Genomic DNA, 14,303 nt, shown 5'->3' on the forward strand with positions numbered 1-14,303 from the left:
ATGATCCATATTGTCTCCCTCCTTTCTTACCTACCCCCTTCTGGAGCTGACAAGCAATTCAATCTAGGTTATACATGTACTATCATGCAAAACATATTTCTATATTATTCAATGTATCAATCTTTGAGAAAGCGTTTACTTCTATAGTCTGTAGGCCCCCATTCCTCTTTTCTCAGAAAATCTAGAATTCTATTTTTAAAGAGAAAAAACTTCTAAACTCCTAAAAACTAGCCTGCAGAGAAGTGAAGGAAAGTACATTTTAAAGAGGACAGAAGGCACCGCCAGCTATCTCCTCATATTGGAACAAATGACAAAGTTGCCTACCACTGGGGGTCTCAGATGTTTTCTTAGATAATAAATGGAATGAATATTGCTACCTGGTACCAGTTGAGATGACAGTATTGGGGGAAATGAGAGGTTAGAGGTGAACCTGGCATAAGGATATGGGCTGGAACATCAGGGAAAGCTTCACAAAGGCAATAGGATTGAATGTGAGCCTTGCAGAATCAATAAGATTTGGATAGGGGCAAAGGTTTAGAATAGGCTTCTTTGGTATGAACATCCATAATCTTCCAACAAAAATCAAACTTTCTGTCACTTTATTTCAGTTCTCTCATTTCTTTCATCCTATTTTTTCCTATATCAGCTTGACATTGCAGTCTTCAAATCTAGGGTCGACTCAGACTTTTGGTGCAACCCTTACTCCAACAAGCATTCTAAAAATCACAAGTGTGGCTTGGATGGAAATCTATGAATTAGCATGCATTTCAGGGGTAACCGCGTAATTCAGAAAAGATTTAAGAGGATAGAGCACTAAAGATGTGGGAAAGTGATCCAGAAAATGCTCTGAGAAGTTTGGACATGATAGTCTCATAAACAATACTTACCACTGGTGGTTGTATTGACATAATATCGGCGTCCCTGAGGAGACAGGTAGCTCTGCCAGCCAGGCGGCAATAAGTAAGTCTGACTCTCTTCTGTAGGCTGGGGGGGAACCATTCCAGGCTTCTGTTGGGGTTTGGGGAGGCAGGGTAAAATAAAGAAAAAGGTCACCACACAAATATAGTAATTAAAAAAAAAAAGGCTTACTTTTTGTCTTAAAATTGGATACTAAGTATTAGTTCCAAGGCAGAAATTAACAAGGGTGAGGCAACTGGAGCCAAGTGACTTGCCCAGGGTCACACCGTTAGGAACTGTCAGAGGTCAAATTTGAACCCCAAATCTCCTGGCTCACCATCCACTGAGCCACCTAATAATACTTCCCCTCCCCCCCCCCCAGTAATTGTAATCTAAAGGATTCAAGACAATCGTTTGGGTCAGTGTCTAAATTACATATATATATGAACAAATACATGGATGACATGATGTTTCAACCTGTCAGTATATTATCATTACTTATTAGTCTCACAGAGCCAAGACAAAAACATTGATTTGCCCTAGGCCAGTGATGGCAAAACTTTTAGAGATGGAGTACCATACCCCACCACCATCTCTACCTCCCCCAGGCTGAGTGCCATGCCAGTCCCACCATATCATGTTGTGCCCCTCCCCCCACATGGTGAGCCCTGTCCCCCCCACCTTACCCCACACTGGGGAGGGAGAAAACACTCTCATTGAACCTCAGGAGGGGTAGGAGATGTAAGGAATGTCCTCAGTGATTGTGGAGAAGGGGAGGGGAGTGGCCTGAGCACTCTGCTCCCCTCCAACTCTGCCTCCTGTAAGCTGCCCACCTTCCCCCCATATGCTCCCATTGGACTACTGGTCAGAGGGGTGGGCAAAGTAAAAAAATGTCATGAGGTATGGTGGAAAGGCAGAAGGGAACAGCCCTACCCAAGTCCCTCTACCTTTCTAGTAGCGAACTTGGAGAGTGGGGGTGGGGGTGGGGAGAGGGCATGCCCACAGAGAGTGCTCTGTGTGCCATCTTTGGTACCTGTGCCATAGGTTTGCCATCACTGCCCTAGGCAATGTTACCTGCTATGTACTAGGTACTGTATTAAGCAATAGAAGAATTACAAGGAAAGACTAGGGAGAAAAAATCACAACTCTCATGGAGCTCACAATCTAGTAAGGAAGACAACAAAAAATAATATGTACAGGATAAAATGGAAATATTCAGCTGGAAAAGGAATTATCATCAAGGATTATCAGGAAAAACCAATATGAACAATTGATGCAGAGTGATGTGAGAAGAACCAGGAGAACATAATACACAAAGACAGCAATAATGTACAATTATGAATTATTTTAGCTATTCTCAGCAATACAATGATCTTTCTGTCATCAGAGAAACAACTGATGCAGTCTGAATGCAGATCAAAGTAGCCCATTTTTCACTTTATTTTCTTCTTGGGTGTGTTTAAAAAAAAATAAAAATGTCTTCTTCCACATTATGACAAATATGGAAATGTTTTGTATTATGATAGTACATGTATAATCAATAGCAAACTGCTTACCATCTAAGGGAGGTAAGAATTCAAAATGTCATAAAATGAACACGAAAAAGTGTTGTATATATAAGTGGAAAAAATAAAACAATGTAAAAAAAAACTTTGAACCCATATTCTTAGACTCTAGATCTAGTATTCTTTTCTCCATAACCACACTCAGTTTTACTCAGAGATTTGTATGACTAAATATTCTTGAAAAAAATTTATAATTGTGTAATAAAAGCTATTAATTTATCTATACTTTTTGACACAGTGCTCCCATTATTGGGTATATACCCTAAGGAGGTTAAGAGCAGAAAATAAGTTTTTATTGTGAAAGAGAATTTAAACTCTCTTTGTCTATAATTAATCAATCAATAACCTGAAGTGTCCTGCCTTTCACACTTAGTTAGTCATTAACACTTAGTAAGAACCTTTTACTAGAAAAGGAAATTTATACTCTAAAAGACCACAAGCATTGCCCCACCCCAGGGTAGTGCAAGGCAAATTGGGAGACTGTGATTGATTTCCGAGATGTGAGGAAGAAAGCTGATGGGTGGAGAAAACTGCATATAAGTGGGAGCTTCTGGGACCCTGGGGGTTCTCCTTTATGGTCTTTTGGCAGATCAAGTTCTTGGATGGCTCCGTGTCTTTAGCAGCTTCAGATTTTGGCTTCTGATTTGGATTTTTGATTCTGGTGAAGATTTGGCTTTCTGCAGTGGAGACACAGGCCGAAGAGGGACCCTTACTCAGATGAGACTTTTGCCTCTTTGGCATAAGAGACTGCCCTTTGTGGACCAGCCTCTTTGGTGTTGGTCTTTGGTTGTTGAAATGCTTGGCTGAAGACACTTGTGGGCTGGTGAGATTTGCATTCAGATTTGCAATTGCTGTCTGGAAGTACTTGGACCATATTTAGGGTATTTTTAGCTAGGCAATATTTTCTACCTCCTTCCTACATTTTCCTCTCTTACTATCACTATTTTGCTGTAATAAAGCTACTAACAGTCTCATGAGTTAATATTTAATTATTATAAATGGTGACCACAATTTTAAAAATTCTTGTATTTGTCAAGCACATTTTAATTATTACATTATGTATATAAAAATTTTAAGAGCAGCACCTTTTGTGGTAGCAAAAATCTGTCAATAAAATGGTTAGTTCTCAATTGAGAAATGGCTTAACAAATTGCAGTTTGTAACTGAAACAGTATAGTATTATGCCATAATAAAAAAAAAAATCAGAACACGAGAAAAAGTAATGCATAGGAATTGATGCAGAACAAAAGTAAGCAGAATCAAGATAATAGTATAATGGCTATTTCTAATCTACTTTTTAAGCTCTAACAAAAAGTTTGGTCATGGAACAGGGAGACATGGTGGGAAGGTGCTCTCTGATTATAAGACGTCTTATCCTCAGCATTCCCTAAACTTCAAGGGACCTTTGAACTTGTCAGTGGGTCAGACTGCTCAAAGAGCTACAAATTCTGACCTTAGAGAAGTTAAAGGGGAAAAAGTAAGTAAGCATGAGAAAAGAAAAAAGGAGAGTAGTAGAATTCATTATAAGCAAAAAGATGCCTATGGGACATGGCTGGGAACAACAGCCAAAAGGAAGTTATGATGACCTGCTGGAGAATTGAGATGATTACTATACTATAGTAGTCTCTAAGAATCTGCAGCCCTGCGATGGTAAGATATAACCAAAGGATTAGTACTGATATCATTTCCCCTCTCATTTCCTGGCAAAGTGGCTTATTCCCTTTCTAATTATTAGCCAAGTAGCCAGGTGTGCAAGTAAAAAACAAAAACAAAAACAAAAAAAACTACCACAAAAACCATATTGACCTTCTTTCATTAAAAAAAAAATTATCTTCTGTCTTAAAATCGATACAAATATCAGTTCCAATGTAGGAGAGCAGTAAGATCTAGGCAATTGAGGTTAAATGACTTGCCCAGGATCATACAGCTAGGAATTATCTGAGATCAGAATTGAACCCAGAACCTCCTGTCTCTAGGCCTAGAGCATTATCTACTATGCCACCCAGCTGCACCCAGAGAGTTTTGAACTTGTGTCAATTTACTTAGTTTTCTAGTTTTCTCTCTAGATAAAAGGTTGGAAGAGAGGTTTTCTTGCTTTAGAGATTAATTATTTGGTCTATGGGGTAGAATCACTGGGCAAAGTGAAAGGCTTGGGAATAAACTGTTATGTTTGGCAAAGAATTTTTAAAAAATGAATGAAGGAATGGTAAAACAAATAAATATGCATCTACACAGATAGTCAGACATTCAAGTAGACATAGATAGATAGACAAACACAGACAGGGAGAGAGAGAGAGAGAGAGAGAGAGAGAGAGAGAGAGAGAGAGAGAGAGAAAGAGAGAGAGAATGAACAGTAAATCCAGAACCTAATGTAAGCCTAGGAAGGCATTTTCCTTTCCCTTTTCCTGCAATATGCCATTTAGTTTTGAAAGAAACCACTATCCCTGTGAAGAGAGGCGATGTAAGCTGCTTGGAAGACATCCCCTGAGCTGCTGGAGAAGTGGCACACAAAGAAGGAATAAACTGCTGACATCTGAGCATGCTCAGACATGTCCTTTAGCTCAGAAGTGACTGACATCTCAATCTGCTTAGCTCACCCATACCACCTGGTGGCTTATTTACAATAATGTAAATGGAAGCAATATTAAACTATATCCAAACAAGGATTAAGATGACCCATCCAGAAGGCAAAGAATTAAAAAAAAAATTTAATTTCATTACTCTTAAGGGAAATGCAGAGGAGCTATAATTCAAGAATGCTGCATATTCCAACAAATACTTACAGAGGTGAAGCACAGATGGAATCTCCAGGTCTGAAATCAGGGAGATCTTAGTTAAAATCCAGCTTTAGATGCTTACTAACTAGATGATTCTGGTTGAATCACTTAATTTTTGTTTGCTTCAGTTTCTCCCATTTTAAAAGGAGGATAATAATAGTACTTCCTCTCAGGGTTGCTGTGAGGATCAAATAAAATAATATTTGTAAAGAGCTTAGCACAGTGCCTGGCACAGAGAAAGAGCCAAATAAATGCTAGTGATGATGGTGATGATGATGGTGGTGGTAGTGAGGAGGAGGAGGTAGATGATGTCACTTGGTTAAGTTAACTGTTGTTACTTCCTATAAGGAAAAGTTCAGAGAGAACATCCAGAACATGGGTTGGGTTTTAAAAAAATAGAGGGCTTCACTAAAACTACCCAATTAAGTAAAGACAAACTGCTTAAGAAAATGTTGATGTTCTGATAGCTCACTACAAAAAAAAAAAAAAAAAAAAAAAAAAAAAGGCCAAAAGCAAAGCAAAGGCCATGGCTAAAGGGAGGAATCCCTTTCCATTCCATGCCTACAGGCAACAATATTAAGACAAGCATAGAACTGGCAAGAAACCACAACCCCTTGTAAAGTTCTTTACACAGCTGACATGATCAGTCACTCTTCCAACCAGTTGTAACCACAACTCCCTGGAGAATCCTTCAGAACTATAACAATATGTGGGAGAGTGCCAAGGGTGAGTTCTCAATGGCTGGCACAGAGCCCCCTGGGCTTTTAAGGGGGAAGGATTCATGCTTACAGATCTCTCAGGAAGATTAAAAAATAAAACAAATACAATAAAGTGGGGTCTCAGCTGCCATGAAAGCAGAACACTGTACATAGGGTCTCTATCTTTTTCAGAGGAAGGACTATTGTTTGAGGAATACTCATGTAAATTTTTAAAAATTAGACAAAGTCTGTGCTGCCTGGGGTCTCGCAATCAGCAGATTCTGCACTGGGCAGAGATGGCAAAGCCTTGTCCTTTGACTTTAAAACAAAGAGCATTTCCTTTTTCTCACTTAACATTGAGTCTATCTCTAGACCAAACACCATTTTGGTTGCCTTATCTTCCTAGAAACATAGATGGAGATAAAAGAAGGAATACTCTCTAATCCTGCAAATGATTACAGCAGACAATTGCTGCTTAGTAGAGGGTCCTATTATAGCTTATCAGGCCAGAAGTAAGGACAACAGTCTTCCAACCACAAAACAAAGTGCTGGACACATAGGAAATGCTTAACAAAAGCCTGTCCACTTGATTAGATTTAATTAAGGTCTGGGATATGATATAGGCTTCTTTGGTCTCCTACAGTTTACCTTCTTTCAAAATGTATTCTTTAAAAGAAAGTCCAAAAAGGGGAAGCTAGGTGCTCAGTGGTATTGGGATTAAATTTGACCCCAAACACTTCCTAACTGTGTGACCCTGGGCAAGTCACAACCCCAGTTTCCTAGCCCTTAACCCTCTTCTGCCTTGGAGCTGATACTTAATACTGATTCTAAGATGGAAGGCAAGGTTTCTGTTGTTGTTTTTTGAGACTACTTATAGTTGCTGTGATGTTATTCTCCTCTTAGATTTTCTTCTTAGGCAGGTCTTTATATTGCATACTCAAGTATCAATTTTAAGAAAGGACAGCTTATAAAAACACACACAAGCATAATAATATCTTCTCCTAGTCCCTTCCTTGCCCATCTGCAGTCATCCACAAAAGGGATAGTAGAATGGGTCAAAGGAAATTGTGGATAAGATTTAAAAAAAATCTTTCTTCCTATTGTATCCTTTATGGATAGAAAGTTTTATAGGGGATTGGAAGGGTGTGATAAGGGACTTGCTAGGGAGGTAATATGGGAATTAGGTAGGATGTAATAGGGAGGTGCAGGATATAATATGAGGCTGAAGCTAGGGGTAATAACTGGTAGGACCAGGGAATAAGACAAGGCAAGGGATCCAAGGCTGAAGGTATTCAAGTGAATAGACTAGGTAGTAGGGAAGTTAAGGCAATATAGTGGTTAAGGAAGGTTCAAAGATGAAGGATGGCAGTTGAGGTGGTAGGAGAAATAAGGGAATATCTGAGTTCAGGGAGTATAACACTGAGGTAACAAGGATTGCCAGGGAGAGGATGAACTAATCTAAACAGGCAAACAGCAGCAGAGAATACAGACCAGGACTTGGACTAAAGACAAACACTGAAGGGAAATAGACTGATTGAAATTAACTGCAGGCTTTAGTTAATATCACAGGAAGGGACTTGTTTTGAAATTACACTTCCTTCAAGATGGATACCTTGGCTTCCCTCAAACCCAGAGTATGTTGATTCTATTCCTCTTCTTCCCTTTCTTACTAATTAACTAATGAAGTAACCAAAAGGTCTGTTTAAACACAAAGGGGTTTATTGTCTTCTCAGGTTAGATTGTCAGGGTAAAAGGATCAAGGAAGCCTTAACAGCTCCTTAGAGAAACCTCATGTGGGGGAAGGGAAGCAGGAATGGAGTCTGAGAAAGGTTCTGCCTTTACTCAGCTCTCAAGGTGATTTGAAATCAAAAGGGATTAGGATGATGGCTACAAAACCTCTCTAGATAAATTACTGCAAGGGTAGGGCTAAACTCTCACAGATTTGAACTAACTCTCTGATTCACTCTCCTTATTCACTCCTATCAGATATTTAGGTAAGGGAAATTAAGGTAGGAAATGAGGTAGGGTATGAAGATTCAAAGGTTTTATTTAAATTAACAAATCTCAAAAAACACTCCAAAGCTAGGCTAGGTTTTCAATCTCAAGAAGGAGAAGGAGCTCAGCTGGACCCCGGTTCCCTCCACGAGTTCCCAGGTCCAACTGAAACTCTTTCCCCAAGATTCTAAACTCCTAACTGACATAAGAACTCAGCCAAAGCCTGCAAAACTGTTATGCCTCCCCTCTCTGTACTACAAAAGGCTGATGATTTTATATCCTCTTTTTTTTCTTGACATATCTAGCTAATCAACAAATCATGGAGTATGTTGGTTCCTATACCCTTAGCAAAATGGAAAGGAAGTATTTAGCTGAACAAACCATTTTACAAATATTATCTCACTTTCTCCTTACAACAGTCTGTGGAGGTCGGGATTATTATTATCTCTTTTTTATAGAATGAATAACTAGAATTTGCAGTCCTTCAAAGTTTGCAAATAGCTTTATGAGGATTATCTCATTGTATCTGCACAACCCTGGGAGTTGGTGCTATTATTACCCCCATTTTACAGATGAGGATTACTCACTATTCACTTGCTTACTTGTGTCTTTGCTTGTACATACCCTCTACCTAGATGGAATCACTTCCCATCTTATTTCCACATGATATGACCATCTTATTTACTTCGAGACCCAGCTGAAGTCCTCTCTCTTTTAAATGATCTTCTATGACCTTCCACAGGAAATGATGCTTTCTTTAGCACCCAAATAACACTTGGCATGCTCTTCTGAAAGTTCTATGTTCTATTTCTATTTTTTTCTTACCTTTTCTTCATCTCTATTACTTCTTCCCTCCATTCCCTGTACTACTTCCCACATTGCCCTCCACAGCAGAGAGCCCATAATAAATATTTGCTGAATTTCTTATTTAATTATTCCTGTGTTTATACTGAGTCTCTGAATGTGATGCTTTTAAACAACATCCTTATATAAGAGCTATGTCTTGCTATCCTTAAATTTTTGTCTATTAAAGTTAAACTCAACTTTTAGATTTGGCATAGTTGAGAGGACAGCCTCAGAGTCAAGAAGACAAATTGAAATCTCAGCTCTGTAATACTGGCAGCTCTATAATATCTCAGACAAGTCATTTAACCCCTCAGTAGCCTAACCAACTCTATAAGACTAATAGGTTGCAGAATAGATGACTGCTGGCATTGGTAGATGGAGTTTCTTCATTGTAAGTTCACTACACCAATGAAATAAAAAGATTCATCTAAGAATGAAATTAAAACCAGTTTTATATTGTTCATATTACCCAAATAGAAGATGACTGAAAAAAAAAAAGGATTTGGTAGGAAAGAAGAATATTACATTCTTCAATATGTTGAGGGAAAATCAATCTGTTTTAACATAAAGAAAAAGTAGCAAATTGCCTGAGACTGATTCTCTATCTTAGATTATTTCTGGAATAAAGCAATGACTTTTGGAAGTAATGTCATTTTCCAGTCATATCAAAAATAGTGACTAAAATATATGTGACAATAGAGTGGAGAAACTAAAAAAAAAAAGAACAAAAACATTTTTGTATCTACTATAAATAGGACATTAAAGCAAAGAACACAAATTGTGGCAAAAAAAAAAAGAGTGCTTTTGTACATTCAAGTGGAGCCCTGGGTAGAGTATTAGGTCTAGAGTTGGGAAATTCTGAGTTCAAATCCAGCATCAGACACTCTCTGAGGGACCCTGGGCACCTTAACCCTGTCTGCCTCAACATCATCATCATTAAAATGAGGATTATAACAGCACCTACTTTTCAGAAGTGTACTAAGGATCAAGTGAGACAATAATTATAAAGAACTAAGCACAGTGTTTTCACATAAGTACACATAGATAATAGTTATTGTTAGTAAATGAGGTTGGAGATGGTGGGGTAAAAGGTAGAAGGTATGATTGGATCAGTGATATTATGATTGTGTCAGGCTCTAGCTGAACAATAAATGAAGAAAATGGAAACAGAGACCAAAGAAAAAAGAGTGATTGAGTTGGGAATGTGAAAATCAGAATCTCATATCTAAACTAGTACCCAGGGGGCAGCTGGGTAGCTCAGTGGATTGAGAACCAGGCCTAGAGATGGGAGGTCCTAGGTTCAAATATGGCCTCAGACATTTCCCAGCTGTGTGACCGTGGTCAAGTCACTTGACCTCCATTGCCTAGCCCTTATCACTCTTCTGCCTTAGAGTCAATACACAGTATTGACTCCAAGATGGAAGGTAAGGGCTTAAAGCAAACAAACAAACAAACAAACAAACAAACAAACAAATAAACGAGTACCCAGAAGAGCCAGATAAAAATTCCAACTTTCCTTTAGCCTCATTGAAAATTGGGGAAAATAGAACCTATGCTGGGGGGATGGGGTGGGTGGGAAGCAATAGATGGTATAAAGAGAATACAGACAACTCAGCAAATAGAGAATAACTTGTACTCAAAATAGGCTAAAGTCAGCACAGAGGGACCTCAATTTCTAAAATGGACTTTATTTGCTATATGCTCAAGTTTGACAACTGTAAGAGTTAAAACTAGATATATAAGGTATGGTTGCCAGAAATCAGATTAACGTGATTCCAAATTAAAATAGACCCAAGTCAGGTTGACTTTTATGGAAGTTTATTTACAATTAGGAAGGTTGAAAGTAGGGAAATAGAGAGAGAGAAACTCTGGCCTGGACCAGAGGTCTGGACCACGTAAGAATTTAGAGGCCCCAGCAAAGGAGCACAGAGGTTAATTAAACAAGGCTTCTAGCCACAAGACCTATTACAATTAGAGAGGCAAGAGAGGTCTCCTTGAGGCTAGAGCCTCCAGAAATGCCAAGGGAGGAGAAAGGAAGTCAGCCTAACTTACCCATGTGACAATTCAAAGGAAAGCAGCCTGAGGACTCACCAGAGGATCCTTCAACACCAAGTTCAAAGCACCAACTCCTCCACAGGAATTTACCACCATATTTAAAAGATAGCATCTTTCGTCACTTCCTATATCCCCCTCCAATTTCAAGTGGACAAATGGCAGCCTCAACACTGTTTTTGACTGCCCAAAGGGCAGTCTCTTGTTTTTAATTTGTTACTTACTATCACATGTGGGTAACAGACCTTCCCCTCCCCACTTAATTCTAAATTGGGTGGGGTGACATTATTTCTGTTGGCTAGAGTCTAAACAATTAATGAGGATGAGCTAATTCCATTTACACTCAAATCATTTTAATTGTACTCAAAATTTTGCAAAAGAACAAAGAAATTACTTGATTGTCTGATGTAAAACTTCATGAAGAGTGTTCAAGTTGGACTTTGTAAGTGCTGTCTTTTGAAGAATTTTGTGATTCAGACTAAATCATCTAGAAGATTTAGAATCATAGAAGAATTTATGATTGGAGTCTGGTCAAGGAGAAGAGAAGAGAGATAATATGGAAGGAACAGGCTGTATATAAATAACTCATACTAAAAACACTCCTTTCTTTCTATATTCTTCTTTGGAAGGAGGATGGAGCTAAGGGCAAAAAAAAATTAAGAGAATTGGGAAAAACATATAAAAATTACAGCTGTAAATGTGAAAAGGATGAATTCACCCATAAAATAGAAGAGGACAGTAGATAAACTAGAAAGTTAAATCTAACAATTATTTTAAAAATTGAAATATTATGACTTACACAGAATTAAAATAAGGAGTTGGAGAAAATAAATCTGTTATGGTTTGTCTAAACTCAAAAAAAGCAAGGGTAGCAATGATAATCTCTGAGATTTGATATAAAGAGATAGACAAATTAGATTATGCTTAAAGGCATCACAGAAAATGAATATCAATATTTAATACACAATGGTGGTGAGATAAAATATGTTAAGCTTAAAGGTATCACAGATGAGGAATATTTATCACACAACATAACACAATACAACACACACACACACACACACACACATACACACACCTGCAACTAAATACTTAGTGATAATAGAAGGGGGTATGTTCATAGTTCTTAACACTATGCAAAAACTTTAGTAAATTATAAATAGTTACTCAGGCAAAAAATTTGACAAATGCAGGAAACAGAAATATTAAATGTATCATCCATTCATCACAATAAAAATTATGTTTAATAAAGAGTTAAATAAAGAAATTATTGACTAAAAATCTTAAAGAACGGTTGGATCAAAAAACAAATCAAAGAAACAATAACTAATTTAATGAAAGAAAATGATACCAATGAGATCACATAAAATTTTGAGGATTAGGATAAATCAGTCCTTCTCTAAACATTAAAAAGAAAGAAAAACCCTTACCTTTCATCTTACAATCAAGTCTGTGTGTTGTTTCCAAGTCAGAAAAGGGCTAAGGGTAGGCATTGGAGGTGACTTGCCTGAGTTCACACAAGTAGGAAGTATTTGAGGCCAAATTTGAACCCAGGACTTCTGATCTCAAGGCCTGGTTCTCAACCCACAGAGCCCCTTAACTGCTGAATTATTTTTCCTATTTTGCTGAATTATTTAGCGAAAACTGACAATTCAAATGAATGCATGGATATTTACAAACATATGAAATGCACAGATGAAAAAAATAAGAAAGCATTTAAACAATCAGATCTCAGAAAAAAGAAATTGAAAACATGAAACAAAATTGCAAAGAAAAAACAACACAGGAACAGATGGATTTACAAACATCTTTTATCATAGAGCAATTAATTCCAATAATTAATAAACCATATTTTTCTGTGATACATATATAACCTTGATACCTAAACCATGCATTATTACTCACAACCTATTTCCTTATTATTCATTTTTAAATAGAGTAATCTTATATAATCTAAACCCCAAATCATATACTCCCATAACCAAGTGATAAGTCATATGTTTTTCTTCTGCATTTCTATTCCAACAGTTCTTTCTCTAGATGTGGATATAGCATTCTTTCTCATAAATTCCTCAAGATTGTCCTGGATCATTGCATTGCTGCTAGTAGCAAAATCAATATATTATATTTGATTGTCCCATAATGTTTCAGTTACTATGTATTATTTTTCCTGGTTCTGCTCATTTCACTCTGCATCAGTTCATACTGTAGGTTTTTCTAGTTCTTAATAGAAATCAAATAGTTCATCATTTCTCATAGCACCTCATATTCTTATATTCCATCACCATCATATACGACAATTTGATTAGTTATTCCCCAATTAAGGGACAACTCCTCGTTTTCCAATTTTTTGCCACCACAAAAAGCACAGTTATAAAATTTTTGTACAAACAGATCCTTTCCCATTTAAAAAAATCTCTTTGGGATGCAAACCTAGTAGTGGTATTCCTGGATCAAAGGGCATGCATTCTTTTAAAGCTCTTTGGGCATAATTCCAAATTGCATTCTAGAATGGTTGAATCAATTTGCAACTGCACGAGCAATGAATTGCTTCCCTTCTCATTTTTCTTAAATTGGTTTTGTTTGTACAAAAGCTTTTAAATTTAGTATAGTCAAAAATATCCATTTTACATCTTGTAATGTTCTCTATCTTTTGCTTGGTCATAAATTCTTCCCAACTGACAGGATTACTATTCTATGTTCACCTAATTTACTTATAATATCACTCTTTATATTTAAGTCATATATCCATTTTGAATTTATCTTGTCGTGAAATATTGATCTAAAACTTATTTTTGCCATACGGTTTTCCAATTTTCCCAGCAGTTTTTTTCAAATAATGAGTTCTTATTCCTAAATCTAGGATCTTTGAGTTTACTGAACACTAGATTGCTGAGGTCATTTACCTTTAGTTTATTCCATTGATCCATACTTCTATTTCTTAGCCAGTATCATATTGTTTTGATGATCACAACTTTATAATATCTTTTCAATATCTGTTACTGTGAGGTTACAATCCTTCACATTTTTTTAATTAATTCCCTTTTTGATCTTTTGTTCTTCCTGATGAACTTTGTTATTATTTTTCTAATTCTATTTAAAAAAAGCTTTTTGGTAGTTTGATAGTATAGCACTGAATAAGTAAATTAATTTAGGTAGGATTGTCATTTTTATTTTATTAGCTCTTCCTACTGTGTAAATGGAATTAGCTCATCCTCATTCATTGTTAGACTCTAGCCATCAGAAATAATGTCACTCCACCCAACTTAGAATTAAGTGGGGAGTGGAAGATTAGTTACCCACAGGTGACAATAAATAACAAATCAAGAACAAGGGACTGCCCTTTGGGCAGTCAAAAACAGTATTGAGGCTGCCATTTGTCCACTTGAAATTGAATGTGGATGCAGGAAGTGACGAAAGATGCTATCTTTTAAATATGATGGTAACTTCCTGTGGAGGGAGTAGGCACTTTG

The 14,303-nt window shown here is 37.1% G+C and overlaps 1 protein-coding gene across 1 annotated transcript in view; it reads right to left on the minus strand.

The window, feature by feature from the left end:
• The window catches only part of GAS7 (growth arrest specific 7), a 306,684-nt gene that overhangs the window by 117,666 nt on the left and 174,715 nt on the right, over positions 1 to 14,303 (minus strand). Inside the window, exon 2 of the mRNA XM_044676359.1 lies at positions 888 to 1,008. Coding sequence (XP_044532294.1) covers positions 888 to 1,008 — 121 coding nt within the window. The remainder of the gene's footprint in view (positions 1 to 887; positions 1,009 to 14,303) is intronic.

Source organism: Gracilinanus agilis, chromosome 4, assembly GCF_016433145.1.
Source record: "Gracilinanus agilis isolate LMUSP501 chromosome 4, AgileGrace, whole genome shotgun sequence".
Lineage (NCBI taxonomy): Eukaryota > Metazoa > Chordata > Mammalia > Didelphimorphia > Didelphidae > Gracilinanus > Gracilinanus agilis.